The 23,514-nt window shown below is 49.7% G+C and overlaps 5 protein-coding genes across 5 annotated transcripts; 1 reads left to right on the top strand and 4 right to left on the bottom strand.

Annotated features, from left to right (window-relative positions):
- Nucleotides 1–5,311: 5,311 nt before the first annotated feature.
- DFJ58DRAFT_725066 (uncharacterized protein) lies at nucleotides 5,312–5,903 on the bottom strand (the record flags this gene model as incomplete). Its single annotated transcript, XM_041385173.1, has 4 exons — nucleotides 5,312–5,389; nucleotides 5,442–5,714; nucleotides 5,764–5,814; nucleotides 5,880–5,903. The coding sequence occupies 4 exons, from the start codon at nucleotides 5,901–5,903 to the stop codon at nucleotides 5,312–5,314; spliced, it is 426 nt and encodes a 141-aa protein (XP_041246881.1).
- A 1,331-nt stretch (nucleotides 5,904–7,234) lies between these two features.
- Nucleotides 7,235–9,484, top strand: DFJ58DRAFT_216383 (WD40-repeat-containing domain protein). Its single transcript, XM_041379291.1, has 5 exons — nucleotides 7,235–8,322; nucleotides 8,380–8,393; nucleotides 8,445–8,513; nucleotides 8,567–8,736; nucleotides 8,790–9,484. Exons 1-5 carry the CDS (start codon nucleotides 7,710–7,712, stop codon nucleotides 9,154–9,156), a joined length of 1,233 nt encoding a protein of 410 aa, XP_041246880.1. The 5' UTR covers nucleotides 7,235–7,709; the 3' UTR covers nucleotides 9,157–9,484.
- A 242-nt stretch (nucleotides 9,485–9,726) lies between these two features.
- Nucleotides 9,727–13,308, bottom strand: DFJ58DRAFT_905149 (ATP dependent helicase; the record flags this gene model as incomplete). Its single annotated transcript, XM_041394939.1, is given in 16 exon segments — nucleotides 9,727–9,826; nucleotides 9,914–10,040; nucleotides 10,167–10,327; nucleotides 10,356–10,363; nucleotides 10,414–10,455; nucleotides 10,488–10,667; nucleotides 10,703–10,757; nucleotides 10,810–10,847; nucleotides 10,968–11,144; nucleotides 11,164–11,180; nucleotides 11,233–11,278; nucleotides 11,314–11,580; nucleotides 11,615–11,845; nucleotides 11,895–12,061; nucleotides 12,112–12,941; nucleotides 13,000–13,308. The coding sequence occupies 16 exon segments, from the start codon at nucleotides 13,290–13,292 to the stop codon at nucleotides 9,727–9,729; spliced, it is 2,739 nt and encodes a 912-aa protein (XP_041246879.1). The 5' UTR covers nucleotides 13,293–13,308.
- A 303-nt stretch (nucleotides 13,309–13,611) lies between these two features.
- DFJ58DRAFT_715162 (WD40-repeat-containing domain protein) lies at nucleotides 13,612–16,136 on the bottom strand (the record flags this gene model as incomplete). The annotated part of the gene is made up of 10 exons (XM_041384095.1): nucleotides 13,612–13,802; nucleotides 13,905–14,019; nucleotides 14,054–14,268; nucleotides 14,354–14,392; nucleotides 14,415–14,480; nucleotides 14,532–14,709; nucleotides 14,764–15,125; nucleotides 15,211–15,482; nucleotides 15,612–15,793; nucleotides 15,828–16,136. 10 exons carry the CDS (start codon nucleotides 16,134–16,136, stop codon nucleotides 13,612–13,614), a joined length of 1,929 nt encoding a protein of 642 aa, XP_041246878.1.
- A 4,207-nt stretch (nucleotides 16,137–20,343) lies between these two features.
- On the bottom strand, nucleotides 20,344–21,099 carry DFJ58DRAFT_868934 (uncharacterized protein; the record flags this gene model as incomplete). Its single annotated transcript, XM_041394249.1, has 3 exons — nucleotides 20,981–21,099; nucleotides 20,654–20,925; nucleotides 20,344–20,601 (listed from the first exon to the last, which is right to left on the bottom strand). Exons 1-3 carry the CDS (start codon nucleotides 21,087–21,089, stop codon nucleotides 20,344–20,346), a joined length of 639 nt encoding a protein of 212 aa, XP_041246877.1. The 5' UTR covers nucleotides 21,090–21,099.
- Between the last annotated feature and the right edge of the window lie 2,415 nt (nucleotides 21,100–23,514).

The following is a 23,514-nucleotide window of genomic DNA, read 5'->3' as shown; positions in this document are numbered from 1 at the left end:
TGGACGCAACAAGCCGCGCATTCTGCGCCGACCAGACGCGTCAGGCTGAAGGGTCCGGAATCAAGAATGTGATGAATCGTCTCTTTTCTCGCTCTTCCTCTCCCCAGGACCATGCTCCTCGGCCACGCAGGATTCCCCTTGTGGACGTCTTTGCAACACGAGGCAAATATGTGAGTTTTCCTGACCCTTTGACCTCCATCTCGTGATGCTGATATTGTCTCGCAGCGCACTGCTAATGCCAGAGCGGAAAACGACATCTGGCGAGGCCGCTACATCCCCCTCGTCGGCAAGCCAAAACTGGTACCTCAAGCAGCACGCCACCAGCAGGGACATTCAATGTGATCAGTGGAACCACATCGGGACCCTTGCCGACAGGGACTACCAATGCTTCATCCGCAACTAACAGACCTCCTTCCCTACTGAACGTCGAGCATGTTCCACACACCAGCTGCTTTGCAGTTCTTGCAAGGTGCTTCCCGCATCTATCACGCACTCGACAAACCCGTACATCCGCTTCAGGTTCCCCCTAGGCTTTTTGTCCCTTTCCAACCTTTTCATTGGTGCAGATATTACTTCACGATACTTATGGCATTCGATGATACTCCCGGTAGCTAAACAACTACTACCATACGCACCTGTATTCAGTCGTAAATGATTTTCTCACTTGCATGGATTACTTGTGTTAGCAGAGTAGATAGCTTTGTCCCATGGCGTCCCATCACTCGCATGGTCAACCTAGTGTATTAACAAGGCATCTATAGACTGCTGCATACAAGAAACATGGTGCATTGCACATCCTGATTTCAATATCCCCAGTATAAGCATAAAGTACTTAAAAGTCAAACACTGCGTACGGGAGAGCAGCACGCAGACCACTATGTCGACATACATATGTGTGATAACATCGTGCGCGACGAGGAGACTTTCGCATACCAACCACCGGCTCGCTCTGAAGAGAAGGAATAGCCTGAAGAGACCGACGGGCTACCAAGGTGCGAAAGAAGCGCAGGAAGCCAGCCTAAGCTGACCGTGGTGTCACGAGCAACGAATCAGTCCCGCATATACCAGCTCGCAAAGCCGTACAGAGTGTGCGCATAAGATCAGGCAACGGCAGGCAAATAGCGCGTCATCTATCGATGGCGCACAGACAAGAGTTTGATTGACATTACATTCTCGAGGAGATGACAGACGATCGAAGGAGGAGTTGAGTCTCTCCAGTACCAGGAGGCCCCTGGATCAAATAATGGGCTATTGACTGCTTACATTCGAAAGTGATCGAGCTCTGGAAGACACGGCGCAGGGAAACACTTCAGCATCTGCGTGCGGAGAGCCTGGTGCGCAAGATCATGCCCGAGAAGCTTAGGATACTAGCGAACGGTTTACTTACATAAAATATGTAGAGAAATAGACGTACGATCCAACGAAACAGTCTTCTTGCTGCCTGTACCTGTGCCTTGATTTTCTGGCCAACTTTGTCTCCAAGACCTCTTGTCTGTCAGCTCTACGCCCAGATATCACAGAAACTACTTACAATTCCATTTTCGAAACCCGACGTAGACGTCCAACATTTGTAAGGTCATTTGATGGAATCAGTCACGTGTATCCGAATGATATCTTCGTCGAAATCCGTGAGTTTGTTCTATACAAACCGGCTATGGTTCCCAACGTGAATGCGTTCGAACCTTTACCACTAGCTATTGTTCGCGAGCTTGGGATCCTTAGTGTTGGCCTAATGTGCTTGGTATATGCGTCAGCGCTCATATCCTACACTCGGCCCCTCGTAGCATGATAAGATACGTCGAGCAGGGTACATATAATGACCTGGAGCCTCCTGCGGGAATAGTCCCACGTCTTGTCCGTTTGAGGCCGCCATCAGGAAAATCAGGAGTTCTTAATGTCAACATAATGACTTTCTCTACAGCTGACAGACTGCGAATGTGTACGTACAAGTAAATGAAAGTTCTTAATTGTTCGCCTCGCCTCATCTGATAGATCTGGGTTCAGCCTTCGTGAAGAGTGCTCGCTGCTCCAGGCAGATCTTCCAGCTCCCGCATCAAGGGGTTGGTACCGTTGCCTGACTGTACACGTCACTGCAGCAGATCATGATCACGGCCCTTCTGCGTGCGTCAGATCTACGCCCAAACACCAACGGGGACTACTTGCAATTCCTTTTTCAAACCAGACGTAGACGTCCATGTTTGTACCCCTAGTACTCACGAGTATGAGCCCATTTGAGGGAATCAGTCACATATGTCCGGGTAATATCTTCGTCGCAATCCGGGAGCTTGTGATGTGCGAGGTTAATGTGGACCTCATACCACTAGCTTCTACTTTGTCCCCCCGGAAGGTCCTATGCGATGCCATGTTGAGAATGTCAGATCCAAAGCAAGTCCAGTTTTATGTGGGACGAACCACATATTGGTGGGAGTAATCGATGAGAATACATGTAGCAGTGGTATCCTGTCATGAATGACGCTGTATCGATAGCGGTTTGTGTGCAGAATCTCGCGCGTTTATGGGCCATGTAGAGTTGGGCGTCCAAACAGTGGTGATTGAACTTGCGCATGACATTTATAAGCGGAATCAATAAGCCTTGTCATCGAGCGTACTGGGAGGGCAGTTGCCGAGGTTATGATGGGTCAAACCACGTGGGCTCATTGATTCGTTCCATCCTATGTGGTCACTTAGCAGTACAAGTCACGGACAGTGTCAAAGGAGATCTCGGGTCGAGTGATATGGCAGAGAAATTGTATTAGCCATGACATGCCGAAGCACAGTAAAAGCAACCACGGCACCTACTACAGAAAACTCCTGAAAGAAGCGCTGAAAATGACGCTGACCTGTATACGGCACACCACGTGTGTACAGCAAGGCCGACATGTGGATTTAGTATCCTGTAGCAGATGCAACCTAACTACTCACCATAGCGCAGACAAGTGACTGCTACTCCCTCAACGTTCCTGTTGACCGAGACACCGGACACGAGTCAATGACGGCCACCACGGGCAAAGGATCATCCAAAGCGCCTACTCGAAAGGAACCACCTTATGTCGAAATGACGCTCAAGGGTCATGAAGATGAAGTTCGTGGCATAGCTTTCATCGTTGGGACTCGTCTCCTCGTCACTGGCTCAATCGACAAGAGTCTTCGGGTGTGGGATCTGGACACGGGAAAACAAGTGGGAGAGCCCTTGTTGGTCACGATGCCGAAGTCTGGAGGGTCGCAGCGTCCCCCGATGGACGTTGGATTGTGAGTGGAGGCGAGAACGGAAGCATCCTGGTGTGGGAAGTTGCGACAAACAAGAGAGAACTCAAAAGAGTGCCCGTCTCATTCAAGGGCCATGAGGATCATGTTATGAATGTCGTATTTGCACCGGACAGTGAGACATTTGCAAGTGCATCATCTGACGAAACGGTATGTGTGTGGGAGAGGGAGACGGGAAACATGGTCCTTGGACCACTCAAAGTGGGCAGTAATGCAAACTCGGTGTCGTACTCCTCGGATGGGACAAAACTAGCAGCAGGCACCACCAAACATATCATCATTTGGAATCCAGCAACAGAAAAGAATTACTCAAAATAGAACAGCGGGCATGGCGAGTCGCATTCACTCCAGATGGTCTCCGCCTCATCAGTGGAAACAACAATGACATCCGAATCTCAGATGCTACCACTGGAGACATCATCAAACAGTTTGACGCGCACATCGATAATATCTTTGTCTCGCTAGCCATTGCTCCCAATGGCACTAAATTTGCAACCACGTCGCATGACAAGACGACGCGGTTCTTTGACCTGACCACTTTCGAACCCATCGGCAAGCCACTCGAGCACCCTGATGTCGTCTTGGGTCTGGCTTTTTCCAAGGACAGCCAGCTCATCGCCACCAGCTGTAGGGACAAGCTTGTTCGCACATGGACAGTTTCCTCTGAGCAAGTCAGAGAAAGAGTCTCAACAGGTGAACAAATTCTCTTCTCGTGTCATGCTCAGTATTGACCTGTCATACATTCCACGCAGAAAATTCTTAAAGTACGCTTCCATGCCTGTCGATTTGGACGATCCCTAACTTCAGTCCTGCAGAAAACTATCCCAAGCACACAGCCTCGCCAAGACGCGCTCCAATACAGACCAGTAGGTTCTTCGATGATGTAAGTCCATATGATACAGTGGATTCGATTCACGTCTCATCATCCTTTGATAGTTCGATCCTGGACGCAACAACCGCACTGCTACTACCACGCGCCATGCTGAAGGGTCCAGAATCAAGAACATGATGGCTCGTCTCTTTTCTTCTCGCTCTTCCTCTCCCCAGGACCATGCTCCTCGGCCACGCAGGATTCCCCTTGTGGACGTCTTCGCGACACGAGGCAAATATGTAAGTTTGCCTGAATTTTCGACCTCCATCTCGTGATGGTGACCTTCCCCGCAGCGCACTGCTAATGCCCAGAGTGGAAAACGACATCTGGCGAGGCCGCTACATCCTCCTCGTCGGCAAGCCCAAACTGGTACCTCAAGCAGCACGCCACCAGTAGGGACATCCAATGTGATCAGTGGAACCACATCGGGACCCTTGCAGGCAGGGAGTACCAATGCTTCTGCTGCAACTAACAGACCCCCTTCTCCGCTGGACGTCGACCATGTTCCGCACACCAGCTGCTTTGCAGTTCTCGCAAGGTGCTTCCCGCATCTATCACGCACTCGACAAACTCGTCCATCCGCTTCAGGTTCCCCCTAGGCTTCTTGTCCCTTCCAACCTTTTCATTGGTTACTTATGACATTCGATGATTCTCCCAGTAGCTAAACAACTACTACTTTGCATCTTACGTACCATGCAGTTGTAATGATTTTTTTTCCATTTGCATGGATTACTTGTACCAGCAGATTATATAACATTTAATAGCTTCGCATGACGTCCCATCACTCACATGGCCCACCTAGTGTATTCACAAGGCATCTATAAATTGATGCATACAAAAACATAGTGCATTGCATATCCTGATTTCAACGTCCCCAGCATAAGCATAAAGTACTTAACACCGCGTACGCGGAGAGCAGCACGCAGACCACTACGTAGACATATGGATGTACCGCGACAAGGAGATTATCGCATACCAACCACCGGCTCGCTCTGAAGAGAAGGGATAACCTGAAGACACCGACAGGCAACCAAGATGCGAAAGAAGCGCAGGGGAGCCAGCCTAAGCTGACCGTGGTGTCACGAGCAAACGAACAAATCTTGCATATACCAGCTCCCAAAGCCATGCAGGGTGCGCACATAGGATCGGGGCACGGCGGACAAAATAGCGCGTCATCTAGAACGCAGTCATGCCCGATTGCGTTTCCACATACTGGCTTTTCCTGTCGTCGAGATCCGTCATGCCATCCCAGCTCTTGTATTCATATCCGCTCATGCTGGCCATGTCAGATGCATGACCTACAAACCGGTCTCCTCGGTGCTGGTCGATAGCCATGTTCGACAGACGGGAGTTTGACCGACATTATCTTGGCGAGGTGATCGACGATCGAAGTAGAAGTTGCGGTCTTTCCAGCACCAGGCCACTGGATCAGACTAATGCTAATGGGCTTCTGTAGAACGTTCTTGACTGCATACATTTGAGAGTGGTCGAACTCAGGAAGACATGGCGCAGAGAAGCACTTGGGCATCTGCGTGCGGAGAACCTGGTGCGCAAGATCATGTCCGAGAAGCTCGTGATACTAGCGAGCGGTTTAGTTACTTCAAAAATATATAGAGAAATAGACGTACGATGTAGCAATCACCACTCTTCCTGCTGCATGCACCGTGCGCCTTGATTTTCTGACCAACTTTCGAAGACCTCGTGTCTGTCAGCTCTACGCCCAAATATCACGGAAACCACTTACAATTCCATTTTCGAAACCCGACATAGACGTCCGCATTTATAAGGCCATTCGAGGGAATCAGTCACGTATATCTGAATGATATCTTCGTCGGAATTCGTGAGTTTGTTCTATACAAACCGGATACGGCTCTCAACGTGAAATGCGTTTCGAACCTGACTTGGGGTGTTTAGTGTTTGGCCTAACGTGCTTGATATATGCGTCAGCGCTCACATCCTACACTACCTCGGGCCCCTCACAGCATGATAAGATACGTCGAGCAGTGTACATGTGATGACCTGGAGCTCCTGCGGGAACGTCCCATGTCTTGTCCGTTTGAGGCCGGCATCAGAAAATCTGAAGTTCTTAATGTCAACTTTAAGACTTTCTCTACAGGCTGACATACCATTGCCTGGCTGTATACTTCACAACCATAGCAATCATAATCACGGCCCTTCTGTGTCCGTCAGATCTGCGCCCCGAACACAACGGGGGACCACTTACAATGTCCTTCTTCAAACCAAACATAGACGTCCATGTTCGTACCCCTGGCGCTCACAGAGCATGAGCCCATTCGAGTGAATAGTCACGTATGTCTCGGATAATATCTGCGTCGCAATCCACGAGTTTGGTGAGTGCGATGACAATGCGGAACCTACTTTAGCTTTCCGGAGGTCCTAACGTCAGGATGTGAGATGCGGGGCAAGTCTAGTACTACGTGCCAGGGACGAATCACATACCGGTGGGAGTAATCGATGAGAATGCATGTGACAGTGGTGTCCTATCGTTAATGACGCTGTATCGATGCGGTTTGTGTACAGAATCTTGCATTTATGGACCATGTAGAGTTGCCGCGTCCAAACAGTGGTGGTTGGAACTTCCGCATAAAATCTTATAAGCGGAATCCATAACCCTTGTCATCGAGCGTACTGAGAGGGTGGTTGTCAGACTCTTAGAGACTGAGTGATGCCCACAGGAACAAAAAGTTGGTCTCCCTGAGGTTATGATGGTACTACAGCCAAATCATTGATTCGTTGCATCCATGTGTGGTCATCTACCAGTACAACAGATATCTCGGGTCGACTGTTGTGACAAATAAATTGTATCAAAGCAACCACGGCACCTATTAGCACAGAAAACTCCTGAAAGAAGCGCTGAAAATATCGCTAACCTGTATGCGGGACACCACGTGTGTACAGCAAAGCTGAGATGTGGATTTATTATCGTGTAGGAAATGCAACCTAACGACTACTCACCAAAGCACAGGCTGAGAGGCAAGTGACTGAGACAGAACTAAAAGTTTGGCGTTCCAAAGCACTAACCAATCCGGGCTCGAGGTACGAGCCTCAAAGGCTGTTCAAATGCTCTTTTCTGGATTTGGTTTTTCAGATGCCTAGTATCCGGTAGGAGATGCAACCGAACGACTACTCACCATAGCGCAGACAAGTGACTGCTACTCTCCCTCAACGTTCCTGTTGACCAAGACAACCGAACAAGAGTCAATGACGGCCGCCACGGGCAAAGGATCGTCCAAAGCGCCGACTCGAAAGGAACCACCTTATGTCGAAATGACGCTCAAGGGTCATGAAGATCGTGTTTACGATGTAGCTTTCATCGCTGGGACTCGTCTCCTCGCCACTGGCTCAATCGACAAGAGTCTTCGGGTGTGGGATCTGGATACTGGAAAACAAGTGGGGGAGCCCTTATTGGGTCATGATGACGAAGTCAGGAGGGTCGCAGCGTCCCCCGATGGGCGTTGGATTGTGAGTGGAGGACAGAACGGAAGCATCCTGGTGTGGGAAGTTGCGACAAACAAGAGAGAACTCAAAAGAGTGCCCGTCCCATTCAAGGGCCATGAGAATCATATGGTTTGGGATGTTGTATTTGCACCGGACAGCGAGACATTTGCAAGTGCATCATATGACAAAACGGTATGCGTTTGGAAAGGGAGACAGGAAAATAGTCCTTGGACCACTCAAAGTGGGCGACTGGGCACTCTCGGTGGCGTACTCCTCGGATGGGACAAAACTAGCAGCAGGCACCCAAGAACATATCATCATTTGGAATACAGCAACTGGAAAAGAATTACTTAAAATAGAACAGCGGGCATGGCGAATTGCATTCACTCCAGATGGTGTCCGTCTCGTCAGCGGAGACTGGAAGGACATCCGAATATCAGATGCAGCCACCGGAGACGTCATCAAACAGTTTGACGCGCACACTGATGCCTTTTACTCACTATCCATTGCTCCCAATGGCACCAAATTCGCAACCACTTCATACGACAAGACAACGCGGTTCTTTGATCTGATCACTTTGGAACCCATCGGCGAGCCACTCGAGCACCCTGATGCCGTCTATAGTGTGGCCTTTTCCAAGGACAGCCAGCTCATCGCCACAGGCTGTGTGGACAACCTCGTTCGCACATGGACAGTTCCTCTGACCGAATCAGAAAAGGAGTCCGAACATGAGCAAATTTTCTTCTCATGTCATGCTTCGCATTGACCTGTCAAACATTCCACACAGAAAATTCTTAAAGTACGCTTTCATGCCCGTCGATTTGTACGATCCTTAACTTCACTCCTGCAGAAAACCATCCCAAGCACACAGCATCGCCCAAGACGCGCTCCAATACAGACCAGTAGGTTCTTCGATGATGTAAATACATGTGATACAGTAGATTCGATGCACGTCTCACCATCCTTTGATAGTTTGATCCTGGACGCAACAACCGCGCTGCTATCACCGCGCACCACGCTGAAGGGTCCGGAATCAAGAACATAATGAAGCGTCTCTTTTCTCGCTCTTCCTCTCCCCAGGACCATGCTCCTCGGCCACGCAGGATTCCCTTGTGGACGTCTTTGCAACACGAGGCAAATATGTAAATTTTCCTGACCTTTCGACATCCATTCGTGATGGTGATATTGTTCGCAGCGCACTGCTAATGCCCAGAGTGGAAAACGACATCTGGCGAGGCCGCTACATCCTCCTCGTCGGCAAGTTCACACTGGTGCCTCAAGCAGCAGCACGCCACCAGCAGGGACATCCAATGCGATCAGTGGAACCACATCGGAACCCTTGCAGACAGAGAGTACCAATGGTTCTTCTGCAACTAACAGACCGCCTTCCCCGCTGGACGTCGAGCATGTTCCACACACCAGCTGCTTTGCAGTTCTCGCAAGGTGCTTCCCGCGTCTATCACGCACTTGACAAACCTGTCCATCCGCTTCAGGTTCCCCCTAGACTTCTTGTCCCTTCCCAACCTTTTCATTGGTGCAATCTTACTTCAAGATACTTATGACATTCGATGATGCTCCCGTGGATGACTACAACCATACGTACCATTCACTCGTTCAGCCGAAAAGATACCAGTCGTAATTGACTCTTTTTTTCATTTGCATGGATTACATGTACCAGCCGAGTATATAACATTTGATAGCTTTGCATAGCGACCCATCACTTACGTGGTCAACCTAGTGTATTAACGAGGCATCTATACACTGATGCATACAAAAAACATAGTGCATTGCAATCCTGATTTCAACATCCCCAGCATAAGCATAAAGTACTTAAAAGTCAAACACCGCGTACGCGGAAAGCAGCACGCAGACCACTACGCAGACATACGGATGTAACGCGACAGTCATGCACGCGACGGGGAGACTGTCGCACAACAACCACCGGCTCGCTCTGAAGAAAGGGGATCACCTCAAGACACCGACAGGCTGCCAAGATGCGACAAGAAGTGCAAGGGAGCTGGCCTAGCTGGCCATAGCGTCACCAGCCACGAACCAGTCCTACATATACCAGCTCGCGCAGTTCGTATAGTGCGCTTGTAGGATCCGTTGGTAGTAAGAATAGCTCACGTCAACTAGAACACAGTCATGCCCGATTGTGTTCCCCCATACTGGCTCTTCACGTCGTCGAGGTCTGTCGTGCCGTCCTGGCTCTTGTAATCATACCCGCTCATGCTGCGCCACGGTCAGAAGCACCGGCAGCAGAGGAGAAGGAGCCACGCCTCTGTAAGCGATCTGACTGCGAGAACGCCATGGTAGAACCGCCGATGCCTGCGGGTGCTTGGCGGTCCAGCATCCTGGGAGATGATGGAAACTAGCGTAGCTACCGTACGCACTACGCTTCCCAGCACCCCCGGAGCCACGGGTATACCAGGACCAAATCCACCAGCTGCAGCGACATGGGAAGCCAGAAGAATAAGTGGCTTGCGAGCGCAAAGGACTGCACATCAGACGGGATGTACCCAGGCATCATGGGTGCGGGTAATAAACTAGTATCGAAGCGACTTGGGTGTACCAGATCTGCCTGCACCTCCAGCGTTGGGGATGAAGTCCCGTGCATTTGTCTCGTGGCGACGGAACTGGTCCATAGACTTCACAAGGGAGCGGCGAGGTTTACTGAATTGGATCATGCTCGGCTGTAAGTTGTTCAGCGGGCCCTCGACAAGGGTTGTGTTCCTTGTAGTGCGTAAGAAGGTAGTGCCACAGTGGGTGCTATGAGAATCGATCAGCGAACTGCAGGATCGACTACCAAATTGACTTGCCTTGCTGAGAACCTTTGGATTTCCAAGGATGACGACTCCATACTTTGCACGAGTCAAAGCCACGTTCAAACGACGAGGAGGTCATTCAAGAAACCGATACCCTGGTGTTCGTTGCTTCTGACGCAGCTCAAAATGATATAATCCTTCTCTCGTCCTTGGAAGGCGTCGACACTGGCCACCTCGATATCCTTATACAGTTCCTTCTTGAGAGACCCGTTGAACTGCATATAGTTGACAATATAGGAACGTTGACCCTCGTACGGAGTGACAACGCCGATTGATTAGGCACGACGCCCGACTTGAAGAACTTGGTCACGATCTTCTCAACGTTGGATGCTTCCGTCCTGGGATCAATAATAAGCAGGTGCAAATAGTAAACGATAGTATGGGAAGTACCTATTGAGGAACGAAGTTCCACTAGAGGATATTTCCTCCTGGACCAAGGTTCTGGTAGAAGAACATCGGGGTGTCCGGGGGCGGGCCACGGAAAATCAACATTCTTGCGAAGACGCTCGGGAGCAGTGACACCGTTCTGTAGTGTGCCCTCATAGAACATGTTCGAGGGGGAACTCCGACAAACAAGGGTGCATGCGGTATTGCACTTGCAGACGAATGGGTCTATTGCCGAGTACAACCAGACGTTCGAAGAGCGATTGCGTCAGACCAGCGCGCGCAGCTTTTTTGTTCATGATAACCGGACCAAGCTGCTGATGATCGCCGACGAGGACAACCTGTTTACAACCCAAGCACCAGAGGGATCATACATTCTGGTTCAAGATCAGTCAATGAATGATTCATTAAAGGACAAAAGCTCCGCACCTGGTTCGGCAGCTTGCGTAGCTTCGTCGATCAACACCGTCCTGAACTTGAGTTTGTTGAGGCGAGGATCACCAGCACCACCACACACGTGCAGCAGATGACATCCGCAGCACCCAAAATCTCCTTCTCGCACTGCCTGATCAATGTCTTGTACTTCCTCTCATCGTTGGAGCTCAATTCTCCCTGTTCGTTCTTCAGCATGATCAACTTCTGCAACTCCACGTGAGTTGTATTGTTTGCCACTTGTTGGTGCAGCGTCAAGAACGCGACGCTAGAGTCCAGGGCTTCGCGGGATTTGGCGGTCAGACGCACGACCTTTAAACCAGTAGCGTGAATCTTTTCAGTGAGCTGGTCAACAGCCACGTTCGAACGGCGCGCAGACGAGAACTTGACCGGGATTCATCTTGGCGAGATGATAGACGATTGAAGCGGAAGTTACGGTCTTTCCAGTACCAGGAGGGCCTTGGATCAAACTAATGGGCTTCTGCAAAACACTTTTGACTGCATACATTTGAGAGTGGTTGAGCTCGGGAAGACCTGGCGCGGAGAAACGCTTAGGCATCTGCGTGCGGAGAACCTGGGGGGCAAGATCGTGTCCAAGAAGCTTGTGATACTGGCGAGTGGCTTAGCGACTTCAATAGGGTATATAGGGATGAACGTACAATGTAACCATTAACGCTTTTCTCATCGACTGCAAACGTCTTCATCGCCAACTGCATCCTATCAAAGCTGGTAGATTTCCAGACAAAATCAGCCGCAAAATTATGAGTGCAATCGGTAGGTACACCCTCGGTCCGTCGTAATTCAAGCCCAATTTCGTCGGAAATGTCTAAAAAATAAGCATGAGCACAACACCTTGTCTCGTGATGTAAAGCTCACTGTTCGGAATCTTGATAACGTGTCCTACTCCGTCCCAAGCTTTGTGCAGTTCACCCTGGTACCTCAACCGCAATTCATCACCCACCGCAAGTCTGACTTCACCGCTCTCAAGCTTGGGCAAGCAAAACCACGCAACTCTTTTCTGGTTCAAACCAACATCCCATCGGACAGTGATATCAGTCTGAGTCTGACTCTCCTTCAGGCGTTTATCATAATCAGCCTCGATCTTGACGAGAGGTCCGAAAATATTCTGGTACTGATATGCGTCCTCGTAATGGAGAAGGATAGGCTGCGGTTCGTCATCGACACCAGGCTTCTCGAGGTCCTCCAGTGTGGCGTTGGCGTTTTCACGCCAGAGATCTTCCAAGCGGTTGATCTGATTGAATGATATCTGACGAGATCGAAGTTGTTCGGTTTCGGTGGGAGGCTTCACGAGCCACGAAAGGAAAGACCTGTCATCGATCAACGGTGCCCATAGGGAAGCGTTCCAAGACATATCCTTGCTGACTGTCGCACAGGGTTGGCTGCATATATGCCATGAATATGAGTCTCGGTGCTGACCTGGCAGACTTACCGACACAAAAGGATACAACAGTATCGCTCTTTGCGGGATAAATCCCAGCATGAACACATTCTTGCTTCCACAATTATAGCATTCTGGAGTGGTTTCACCGAGCGGGCTCTCGGCATGCAAAATCACCTCCTTATGTTTTGCGCGCACTAGATGGTTCACGATATGTGAGGCGGAAGTGTTGCCGCGCGAGTTGCAGAACCATTTAGAGCACACAAGACACTTCACGACAGAGGCTGGCGAGTGGATTCCGCAATAGCTGAGCGGAACCGATATGGATCGAGTCATGTCCCTTGAATAATACGTATAAAACTTACCTGCAGGCATGAGGAGGGAGATCCACGGTACCCTCGTCTTTGAGATCGTCAAGAACAGCATAGAAATCTTCATCTACACCAGTTCTCGGCGTGTGATGGTGGTGCCCTTCGTGTCCATTGTTGTATGAGGATGTTTGGGAGCGATCGTCTACGATGGAGAGGCTTTCTAGGTCGACTGGCGTTCCAATATTTGTAGTTGCAGTATAGACAGAGGAATTATCGTCTACGACACTGGTAGCGCCACCGTACGACGAAGCAGAGTCTATATATTGAAAGTTGTCGAAGCTGTCCATGATGGTTTGCGGTAAAATGTTCTTTACCGCTTGCCACCTCAGCCTCATTAAACATTTTCCCACACTCTTCGGCATGGGGAAATTGATTCCGCGGACAAGATTCAGCAAGACTCCCCGAGCTCGAATACAACAAAGGATGAATTTTAATTCTATTGCGACTGATACAAATGTTTGAATACTGCAAATGACAATGATCCAAGTCCCCATCCATACGGATGTCAAGATGCCACAAAATATTGTACCGCCAGCCATAATGGAAACAACCAGATAAAATAAAAAAGGGAATGAGTGATTTTGGTTTAGGATGCATTACATACAATTAACGCCTTTGCTTCTGGCGTATTCTGGGACGCGTGGGCGTCTCATTGATGGGTGGTAAGCGTGAAGGTATACCATCCGCTGGGTGCGAGATCGCTCTGCCTGAAGGTTCGCCAAGGACTGGGCGATTGCGTTGATGACCGGAGGGTTTGGAAGGAGGCGCCCACTTCGATGCCTGATGCCTTCTACTCGCTCCATTGGCACATCTTCGACTTCGACAGCTAGCGGCTGGCTGCTGTCACGGGCACATTCTTGAGGTTATTCGGGCTCTGCAGACTCCTCAGAAGCTTCAACTTCGAGGGTCCTGGTCCATTGCGTCTACATCTGCTTGTTCTATTTCTTCCACCTCATCTTCCTCCTCAGTGTCGTCATCATAGAAACCACTTGGAGGTTCTCCAATCCATTCATCCTCATCAGAGCCAAAGTCCCACACATCAAGGCACTGTAGCAGGATTTCGATTGCTGGCAGCGACACACCAGCGACCCTCGAAGACCACCTGCCAAACACCCTGGATGCCTGTCAAAAGATCACGGACGACGGTACCATCGCGCACGTTCCACATCTTGAGCGTACCATCTGACCCGCTGAGTACCTTGAACTCGTCGTGTTGGAAGCACGTAATAGCGCCCGTATGGGCAGCAAGGGTGTGGCGCAGCTCTCCAGATTCAGGATCCCATATGCGCAAAGTAGAGTCGGCAGCGGCGGAGACGAGATGGGAAGGGGAGAGGCCAAGCAGGCCGACGAGCGATGTGTGGCCCAGTCAATGTATGTTGACACTGTCCTGTTCGTAAGTTCCCACACACGAACAGTGCCATCCATGGACCCCGAACAGGCGATCTGACGGTGGATATCAAGTACAACACTATATACTAGCGACAAAGCTTCAGTAACAGGATTTCGAGGAAAAGAGGGATACAAACCTTTCTGTGTGTGGCCCACAAGCACCCATTTACATTCGCCAGTGACGATGTCCCATATTCTTACAGTACAGTCATAGCTGCCAGATACAAGGGTGCGGCCACGGGCGGCGAGAGCACGAACTGCATGGTCATGACCCTCTAGATGCATCTTATGATACGGATTATCATCTGCATCCTCCTGCAAATCAAAGATATGAGAACAGAATACGAATTGCTTTAAAACGAATCTTACGTCAGCTGGGTCAGCCTCGGAGTCATCTGCACCATAGCATCTGTACTCAGGATCACCGGGACGAGGTAAAGTCCACACACGAAGGGAGTGGTCACGGCTGCCAGTCACAATCACTGACCGCTTTGGCCATTTTTCCTTCGTTATGACACCGCCCTCGCCTTCGATTTCGATCCACTCTGGCTTGACGATAGCCAGACATCGGACAGTGCTCGTGTGACCGCCAAATATATGCGTACATCGACCAGTTGCAAGATTCCAAATTCGGACTGTGCGGTCAGTCGACCCGCTGACGAGCGTGTCTTTGCAAGCGGCAAGCGCCCACACGCCACCTTCATGGCCATCCAGCATTTGCAGGAGTTCACCTGTCAAAGGGGAGTACACATGAATTGAGTGATCATCGGACGCGGATATTATGCGTCCGTGTGAAAGAAGAAGACAAGTGACGACAGAGGAGCCGTGTGCGGGGAAGGATCGATGTTTCGGTTCTCGTTATCCACCCATCGAGTTCGAGTGAGTTGTCGGATTTGAAGAGCATCTTATATGGATGAGAGAGGGGAAGAGTCTGGGGAGTAGGGGGGATATTGAGGCGGCGTCTAGCGTAGATCGAGTGCGCAAAAGCTCGCTCTGTAACGCCTCCGAACCAAATTTTGGTGCTTTTGAGTAGATCCGACCAAAGTACAGGATCAGAATCGATGATGGCGCGCCAAGCTTTGGATACTCTGGAGGCACGAACTTACAGTAGAATAAGGAAGGAAACTCAGAACATGGGATGCAAGTTCTGGGGGGAGTAAGGTTAAGAAATCACGCGCTAGAGTCGGAGTCAGAATAGAATGCAGTGTCCGCAGAACGGGTAGGGGAGAATGCCGTAATAAGTAAGGAGGAAATGAGATTGTAACGGTTGCGGAAGGCTTGTAAAATGTGATAAAAGAGAGGGAAGAGTAAGAAGGGTCGTGAGGGCAAGATCCGGTTGCAGTGGCGCTTGAGGTTGAGGGGAAGAGGCACCGCTAGGAGGTGCAGAAGGCCATATAGTCTGTGGTGGTGGTGACCCATGAGGAGATGGTAACGGTGATGGAGGTGCGGCTGCATTCAAAAGTAGTAATTGGCGGAAGATGCGTAGCCCTTGCTTTTTTTCGGGGAGGCGTATGTGTTTCGCGCTCAGTTGTAGGCTCTACGCCCTCCATCATATTGTCAGCGCCGTGTGACCTTTTCCTGCCATAGCGCTCAACGGCCTCCGCCAGCCCTACAACCTTGCTTGAACTGCCGGTTGAGTCGGGTCTTATCATTGTCCAGCCCTTGCCACTCGGGACTGGGCTCCTCCTCGTCCAGATCTCCTTCACCGTCTGTCCCGTCGCGGAATGTCGCACGGGAGCCATTAGGAAATACAAGGGGGAATCTCTTGATGGATGAAGGAAAATTAGCGTGCAACAAAGGATACTCTCTAGGGTCCTTTGGCTCAGCCGGAGGTGGAAGCGGTGGCAGCTGTATCGGCGCGTAAGCGGTCGTGGTCGTCGTGGTCGTGACTATCCTGGTTGGCGAGTATATGCGTCAATAATGGCTCAGATAAGCTAGAATAACGAGTAGAACGTACGTCGTAGTGTTAACCGACGGTGCAAGGACCAGCGACGGGCGCTGCTGGTGGGTCATGACGATGAGCAAGTTGTTATCCTTAAACGTTTTCGCGCTGTGGCCGAGCCACCCTCCCCCACACAACCAAGCCTGGTCATATTCGAGCGGAGCTTTATTTTAACCATATCGGCATCTTCTGCCGTGTACCTAAAACCAAAGTCGCCTGCCATGGTTTGGAGGACATATAAGGTGCATGGGTAGAATCTACCGTAGACTCGCGTAGAAAATTGGTAGACTCTGTTCGGATAACTCCGGTGAATCTACCGCAGTCCACCCGAGTCTACCGCAGTCCACCCGAGTCTACGACGCCACGGGTAGAACGACCAAACAACGTCCTCGATTTGTATATGATCAACTGCTCCTCATCGCTGTCACCGACGTCCCCCTCTGATGCCCTTCATGATGGGCATCGGTCAGCTACTTGCATCCCTCGATGAGTATGATCTCACTTTCCCCGACCTCATGGCCTTCGTTCGGCTTGCATGCATGGCGAAACCATTCATTCGCCAGTGCATGACTGACATCCGACATCCACCCATCCATCCTCCAGAAGTCGTCGTATCCCTTCTTGCTGGCGCACTCGGTCAAGACCCACCGACTATCCTCGCATGCTGGGTAGCATTCCGTCAGATTATCTGGACTCATGGCGCAGTACTCCCAACTGACCAGGAGATTGAAGCATTTAACCGTCATGGACTTGTGCGCGGTATTGGTGCGTTGCTGTTCGTCTTTTCTCTTCTTTCACTGACATGTTTCAAACCTCATAGGGTATCACGACTTGTATCCACCGACACGTGTATGCCAGCGTCCTGAATGCGTGAACTACCGTGACGATGATGAAGTAGCCACTCTCACGGATGTCAATACATTTCGTGCCAGCCTCTTTACGCTACGAGATGGTTCTCTTCCAGTCCATTCGGTATCAACATATTGTCGACGTATGTTCTTTATCTTCTAGTAATGCATACTGACCATTTCATTCAGAATGTCATGCTAGATATTACCCCAACTATTGGACTAACAACACCGACTCGACACGCATTTACTATGCTGGTGTTCCCAGCGTCATTCAGGCTGCGAGGCATTTCTATATTGAAGCTGCGCTGTTGGAACTTTTTGCAGCAACGAAAGTCTTCGGATGGTATGTCGTCTTTCTCTGACAATAATAACGCTAACCTTTCATTCCAGGATGTCTAGCATGAACTGCGCTCGCGTGTACAACTATGCACTTGCTCAACGGCACGCCTACATCTCGAACAATAGACGTGCTTTTGATGCTACACTTCCACGAGCTTTTGACGAGGAATTTTCATGGCAGTATACCCTTCGAATGCGCGACACTGACGTCCTGAATGGTTTTTTTTATCTACTCACTGCTACTGGAGAAGGCAGAGCATAACAGTTGCCTTGTTCTCCCCCCACGACGAGCAACAACGGATCCGAATTGATGTTGCGCTGAGCGAGCGCAACAAAGAAATGGAAGGTATTGGGCAGGAAGCATACCCGCATGCCTGTGACTTGTGCTTCATCGTTATCGGCGACGACGACTCAAAATGTAAGTCAATTGTTTGTCAGATGCATGGCGTCATGCTCAGATTGATTATATGCCATAGCGAAAATTCAAGCAGCCGTTTGTGATGGTAATACCATCGGGCACCCTTGTTGTGCAGTGCACGACTGCAAAGTCCCCCCTTATGACCAACCGTCATCGTTTCTGTCCGGACCATCAAGACTTAAACCAGCGGTGCGCAGTTGATGGCTGTGACGAGCTCAATGCCTCTGGATTTCGAACATGCGCCAACGCGGACCACCAGGCTCTTGAAGATGCCTACTTCAAGCCCGCGAAAGCTCTCTTCCAGCTGCGAGCGCGGCTCAAGAGGGCTGGTGTTACCTTACCCTTGGACTCTGTTCCTTCGCCCACGGATAGTGGTAGTAGTAACCCTAACAGTGCAGAAGAAGATCTCGAGGTGATTGTTGACTCCGAGTGTGACGGTAAGCCAGAGAACGGCAACAAACACCTCAGAGCAAGGTTTGGTCGACGCCGCACCCATAATGAGCAACTCATTATGCGACCTTGTGGAGTGATATTAGCGCGGGCTACGTTTTTTGGGTCCGAGGCCGTCTCTGCTGTTAATGTGAGTTACACGCAGTCTTACTGATTTAAGCTAACATTTAATCTCAAGGAATTTGCAAAGGCGGTATTCCCTACTGCCGCATCGACACCTGAATACTTCGTCTTTGACAACAACTGCAAGCTCCGCGCTCACCAAGACGCTATTGGTGATGACCACTTTGCTGCAACAGGGATGCCTGTTGACGTGTTTCATTTCAACTCGAAACACAAGGAAACTGACACCTACTGTCAGCGCCACTGCAACCCTGCTGCTTTCCCTGAGCTCATTTCTGGCGGCAAGTGGCGATTTAATACATCAATTTGTGAACAGACGAACGTTTGGCTAGGTGGGTATCAGGCAATCCTGCGAGACATGTCTGTACACCGGTACAACTTTTATCTTGACGAGATGATCAAACGTCGGAATCGCTATGTTATCTCAGAGTCGGAGAGACGAGGGCATTCTCCTTGGATGATTTCCATGGAAACTCTGTTTGGTAGTGACTAGTGCATTGACTCTCCCGGTGCTGTTTGCATTACATTACATTGTCTAGATTGTTGTCATTTGAAATTCTATCTCTTGTTGTATGTTTTTTGTCCTGTGTTTCGAACGAATGCCAGAGTTCATCACTGGGGATCGCACCATTCAGATGTCAAGTTTCATGGACATTTTGATGCCGCCGTCCTCACTTGGGGATCGCACCATTCAGATGTCAAGTTTCATGGACATTTTGATGCCGCCGTCAGTTCACTCTCGAGTTGGAATTATGACTAGCTACTCATAGTATTTTTTCAACATAAGACGGTTGGATTTCGTGGATAACAGACAGAGTAGTTACTCTAATTAAAAGGTGGTAATGGTGGTAAGGATTGATAATCTACGGGAGAAGGATCATTTAAAGGTGGTAAGGGTGGTAAGGATTGATAATCTACGGGAGAAGGATCATTTAACCAAGTGCTAAATAGATCAAATTGGGGGTAACTCGAAAGATCTAAAGGAAATTCAGAGTTAGTGGTAGCCGCTGCAGTATCATTGTCCATTTCATCTATGTTCTTGAGTAGCGAGACAAGAGCATCACTCATCTCGCTGGTAAGGTCTGTAGGGAGCGGCAATCCAATGTCAGTGGTAGATGAGTTCATTGGTAGACTCGGAGGCAGGGTAGGACCTGAAGGACGAGGATTAGCCAACCATGGAAGTAGTAAATGAGATTATACATACACTTTGTGTCCGAGTTCGAGATGCTACCCGGGCTATTACTACCAGGTAAGACTCGAAGCCGCATTAGCTTTGATTTCAGCCAAGAGAGTGTTCCACGGCCAGCAGGACTATATCCCGCATTGACGGCACGTTCAACCCTATCACTTGAATTCTCGATAGCTGCCCGATAAGCGGCGCGATGCTTGTAAAATGTTGCCTTAGTAATAGGTGCAATTTGGAAATGTAGTGGCCGAAGAGGGCCTGGATCATTTGATCGTCTGATAATTGACGAAGAGCTGAATCCGGGGAACCATATCACATGCATACTTCCAAGGAAATCGTGCTCGGGCGCCTGCAGGGATGGTAGCGTTGGGTTGAACCATGGCTAGCGCAGGCACTAATACAGGCCCAGGTGACGTGTCCGAGTTGGCGGGCAGCGAGTGACAAAGGTGATGTCGAAGTGGGACTCGGCAATAGGCTAGTAAGCGGTAAAGGAATGGGTGACTGTCGAGAGATGAGAGCCGTGCTACTGGCATTCCTCTGCCGCTTCAATGGCGAGGTCATCCCATCCAATCGGGACAGATGCATACCCGTGGCACTAAAGGATCGTTTTGACGGAGATTGGACAGTCGCAGACATGCAACTAAGAGATGAGACCCTCTCGGCAAATCCAAGTAGCATATGATTGTCCGGTCAGATCAATAGAACGAAGCAGGATTGTTGAATTGGGAGGACTGAGAAGCGGAGTCTTGATATCTTGCTCGATCCAGGCATGCTGATCACTGCAATATACTGCAATATAATCCCCGAGCTCGAATCTCATCAATAGCGGATGGTCTCCTGGCACGAACTTTCCAGGTGTGGAGCATGTCAGCTTTGCGAGGTGGGGAGGTTCATTGTTCTAGTGATATTTCAGCACCGAGAAACCATCTAATACATGTAGAATACTATACCTTCAACCAGAGCACTATATCAACCATATTGCGGATCATAATGCTCAGACTTTGGTCAGCTTGAAAGCGTTGCTCAGCCACCAATGTCCGCTGGTGCCCGAGAACATAGTTCCGTGCGTAATTGGGGTCTAACGGCCGAGCATAGTTTCGTGTGAAGTGGCTGGGGAGTGACTGACTCGATGCAGTAACTGGAGGGTGGTCAAGTTGAGTAGACGTGGGGTTAATGGTGGCAAGTGGTGGTATGGTCGAGTTTTCATGCTGTTGGGTGACAACTGGAGAAGATGCAGCTTGCGACTCGGTGGACCCTACACCCTCCCGCCACCTCACAACACTGCTTGCAGTTGCGTCGTGTGCAGTTCTTGTTGGCCTTGCGTGGCTGAGTGCCTTGCTTCAAGTTGCGGCAGTCAGCCTTGGTACACAGGACTGTATCAGTCATACTACTACTACTAGTAGTAGGCCGTAGTTAGTATACTGCAAAGGTTGAATATCGAGTCACTCACACTACAAAATTTATACTAAGTACGGCGTCACGGCAATCAATATAAGGGTAGGTCCAACATAAGTACTAGTGACATAGTAGTGGTCAGCGGTGGGTCAGACGGTGACGAGGCAGATGGGCAGAAATAGTGGTGGGGCAGATGGTGAAAACATTGGCTTGCCGTTGTCATATATATGCTAGACGCTGTTGCAGGCAATGATCACAGCCGAGCAATGACGTCGTTGTTTGGTTGATCTACTGAGACCGAGTTGAGTCTACGCAAGTCTACGGATGGTCTATGGATTCGGCTCACTTTCCACGAAAAGAATTTGTAATGCTCCCGGATTTTCTACACGTAGTCTATGGTATAGTCTACCCACGTACTCTCAAAGTTCTGCATGGTTTGTTATAAAACCATGTTCCAGTTTTTATATCAAGACAGGTCAACCGTCTAAAATCCCGGTGACGCTGTTACTTGTTACTTTCCCAGTTCTTTGGCTCTTTGAATCTCAACTCATGGCACACGCCAGTCAAAATCTATCAATTTTGTACCTTGCATAGGCCGCCGAGTCGAGAGGCACCGAACCATGTCTGTTTCCCCCACTGTAATCTGATTTACTACTTCGCTGCGATTATTACCTCCCTACGGAATGGATCTAGTACAGGACCAAGACGCTCTGAAGCGCAGAGACTCAGTCACAATCCATATCCATACCTCCAACGCTGGTTCCATGAGCATTTTCTTCTTAAATTTTTGGCTTTTGTTCCTCCAGATTGGTGGCATGTCATTCGGACGCTGAGCGAAGAGATTGCAACATCTCGCCTCGTGTACGTATTCGTTATCATTCTCAAATGAACGTGGCGACCCTCTTGAAAATCATTACCATGGGCCGCCACCAAGCACCACTTCACCGGCATCAGGCACTGATCTCGGTTGTGTATGGTTATCCACGCCACGCAATCGCTAGTCTTTGACTCTTTGGTCAATGTCGACATCCATGTGTTCCACCGCGACATTTGACGGGTCCCCGTCCTCTATAAGTTCACAATTTGCCAAGGCCGTGTCAACAATTTACGAACAAATGAGAAGTCAACGAATCCCACTTCTCTTCGTTTCCGCCTCCGCTACATCACATCACCCCGCACCACATGCCCACAATCAATTCTCTAATATCCCAAGCACGTTCAAGTTCGCTTGTTTTGATAGTACTCTGACGAGCGTGTTTGATTGCAAAAAATATCAAAATATCATTTACAGAAATATCATTATCTTATCAATAATGGGTCTTGCGAACATCAAGACTCACCCTGTCTCAAACCATCGTTGTGCCCGTCTTGGAGGTTTCTTCCCTATCCAAAGGAGACTATTCGATACAGTGATGTTCATTTCTCTATCGCTGGGGTGACCAATACCGGCGCTCTGACAGCGTCTATGCACCGCGGATCATTTTTTGGCCTCGGAATTACCCGTGGTTTTCATGAAAACAAATCTCCGTTAATTAGTTCCTCCTCTTTCCTGCGAGTTTCAGACGCCTCGTGCCATCAGTTGTACTTGGCTCACGTCGGTCCCGAATATTCATGGTATTCTGTGATACATACCGTTAGACGCGGACGTTAGGTGCTAAGGAACACCCTCTATGTCTGTCTGAGTGCATGGGAACTCATACAGACTTAGAGGGTGTTCGCGACAAGCCTACAATGATATTTCAGGCAGACTACCCGTTTACTTGGACGCGGACATCAGATGCCAAGGAATACCCTCCAAGCCTCTGGGAGTTCGCCTCGACTCCTACATACTCGGAGTGCCTACGACGAAGCAGTCATCCAAATAAAAGTTTATATTTGATATTTGCCCAAGAAAGCGGCGGCCGACATATGCGGTGGAGCGGTCACCGGTGGAACCAGAAGCCTTCGGAATACTGTCGCCTTTGTCCGAATGAGTGGGAACCGATGGTAGAAGCCTTCGAACCTCGTGTGCGGTCATCCTCGACGTTTGTGTAATCGCTTGCAAAGGACCACTATCCATACAAGTACTTATTCTACTCTACTTATGTTGTCATCTTCGACTCATCAATAAATGAGTCCGATGAGCACGTCCATTCGCCGTGTGAAAGTTGTACCTCTGGCGTAGTAGCCTAAAATGGCAAGGACGAGAACCAACGGTCGTCCCTCCGTCAATGATGGGGGAAGGGGATAACTCGCTCAATTGATAGTCAGGTTTATTGTAGCGGGGGGACACCTAATTTGAATCCCCAAAACGTACGATGAAGAACGGCATCGCGGCAGAACTTCCAGAAACGTTAAGTATACCTGCGGGAAGTCCCCCAAGGACGAGGCGGCCGCAGTGGAACTGCAAAGTTTAACTTTGACCCAAGCGCAAGTA

The sequence above is a fragment of the Suillus subalutaceus genome (assembly GCF_016647625.1).
Source record: "Suillus subalutaceus strain FC151 chromosome Unknown DFJ58scaffold_23, whole genome shotgun sequence".
Lineage (NCBI taxonomy): Eukaryota > Fungi > Basidiomycota > Agaricomycetes > Boletales > Suillaceae > Suillus > Suillus subalutaceus.
Note: the sequence above shows the minus strand (reverse complement) of the source record. Positions and strands in the feature narration are given on the sequence as shown.

Excerpts from the sequence above, each read along its gene's own strand:
- DFJ58DRAFT_216383 (XM_041379291.1), top strand. The coding sequence starts at position 7,710 with ATGAGAATCATATGGTTTGGGATGTTGTATTTGCACCGGACAGCGAGA. Across the intron at positions 8,514-8,566 it reads CCAGTAGGTTCTTCGATGAT|TTTGATCCTGGACGCAACAA; the intron begins GTAAATACATGT and ends ATCCTTTGATAG. Across the intron at positions 8,737-8,789 it reads TTGCAACACGAGGCAAATAT|CGCACTGCTAATGCCCAGAG; the intron begins GTAAATTTTCCT and ends TATTGTTCGCAG.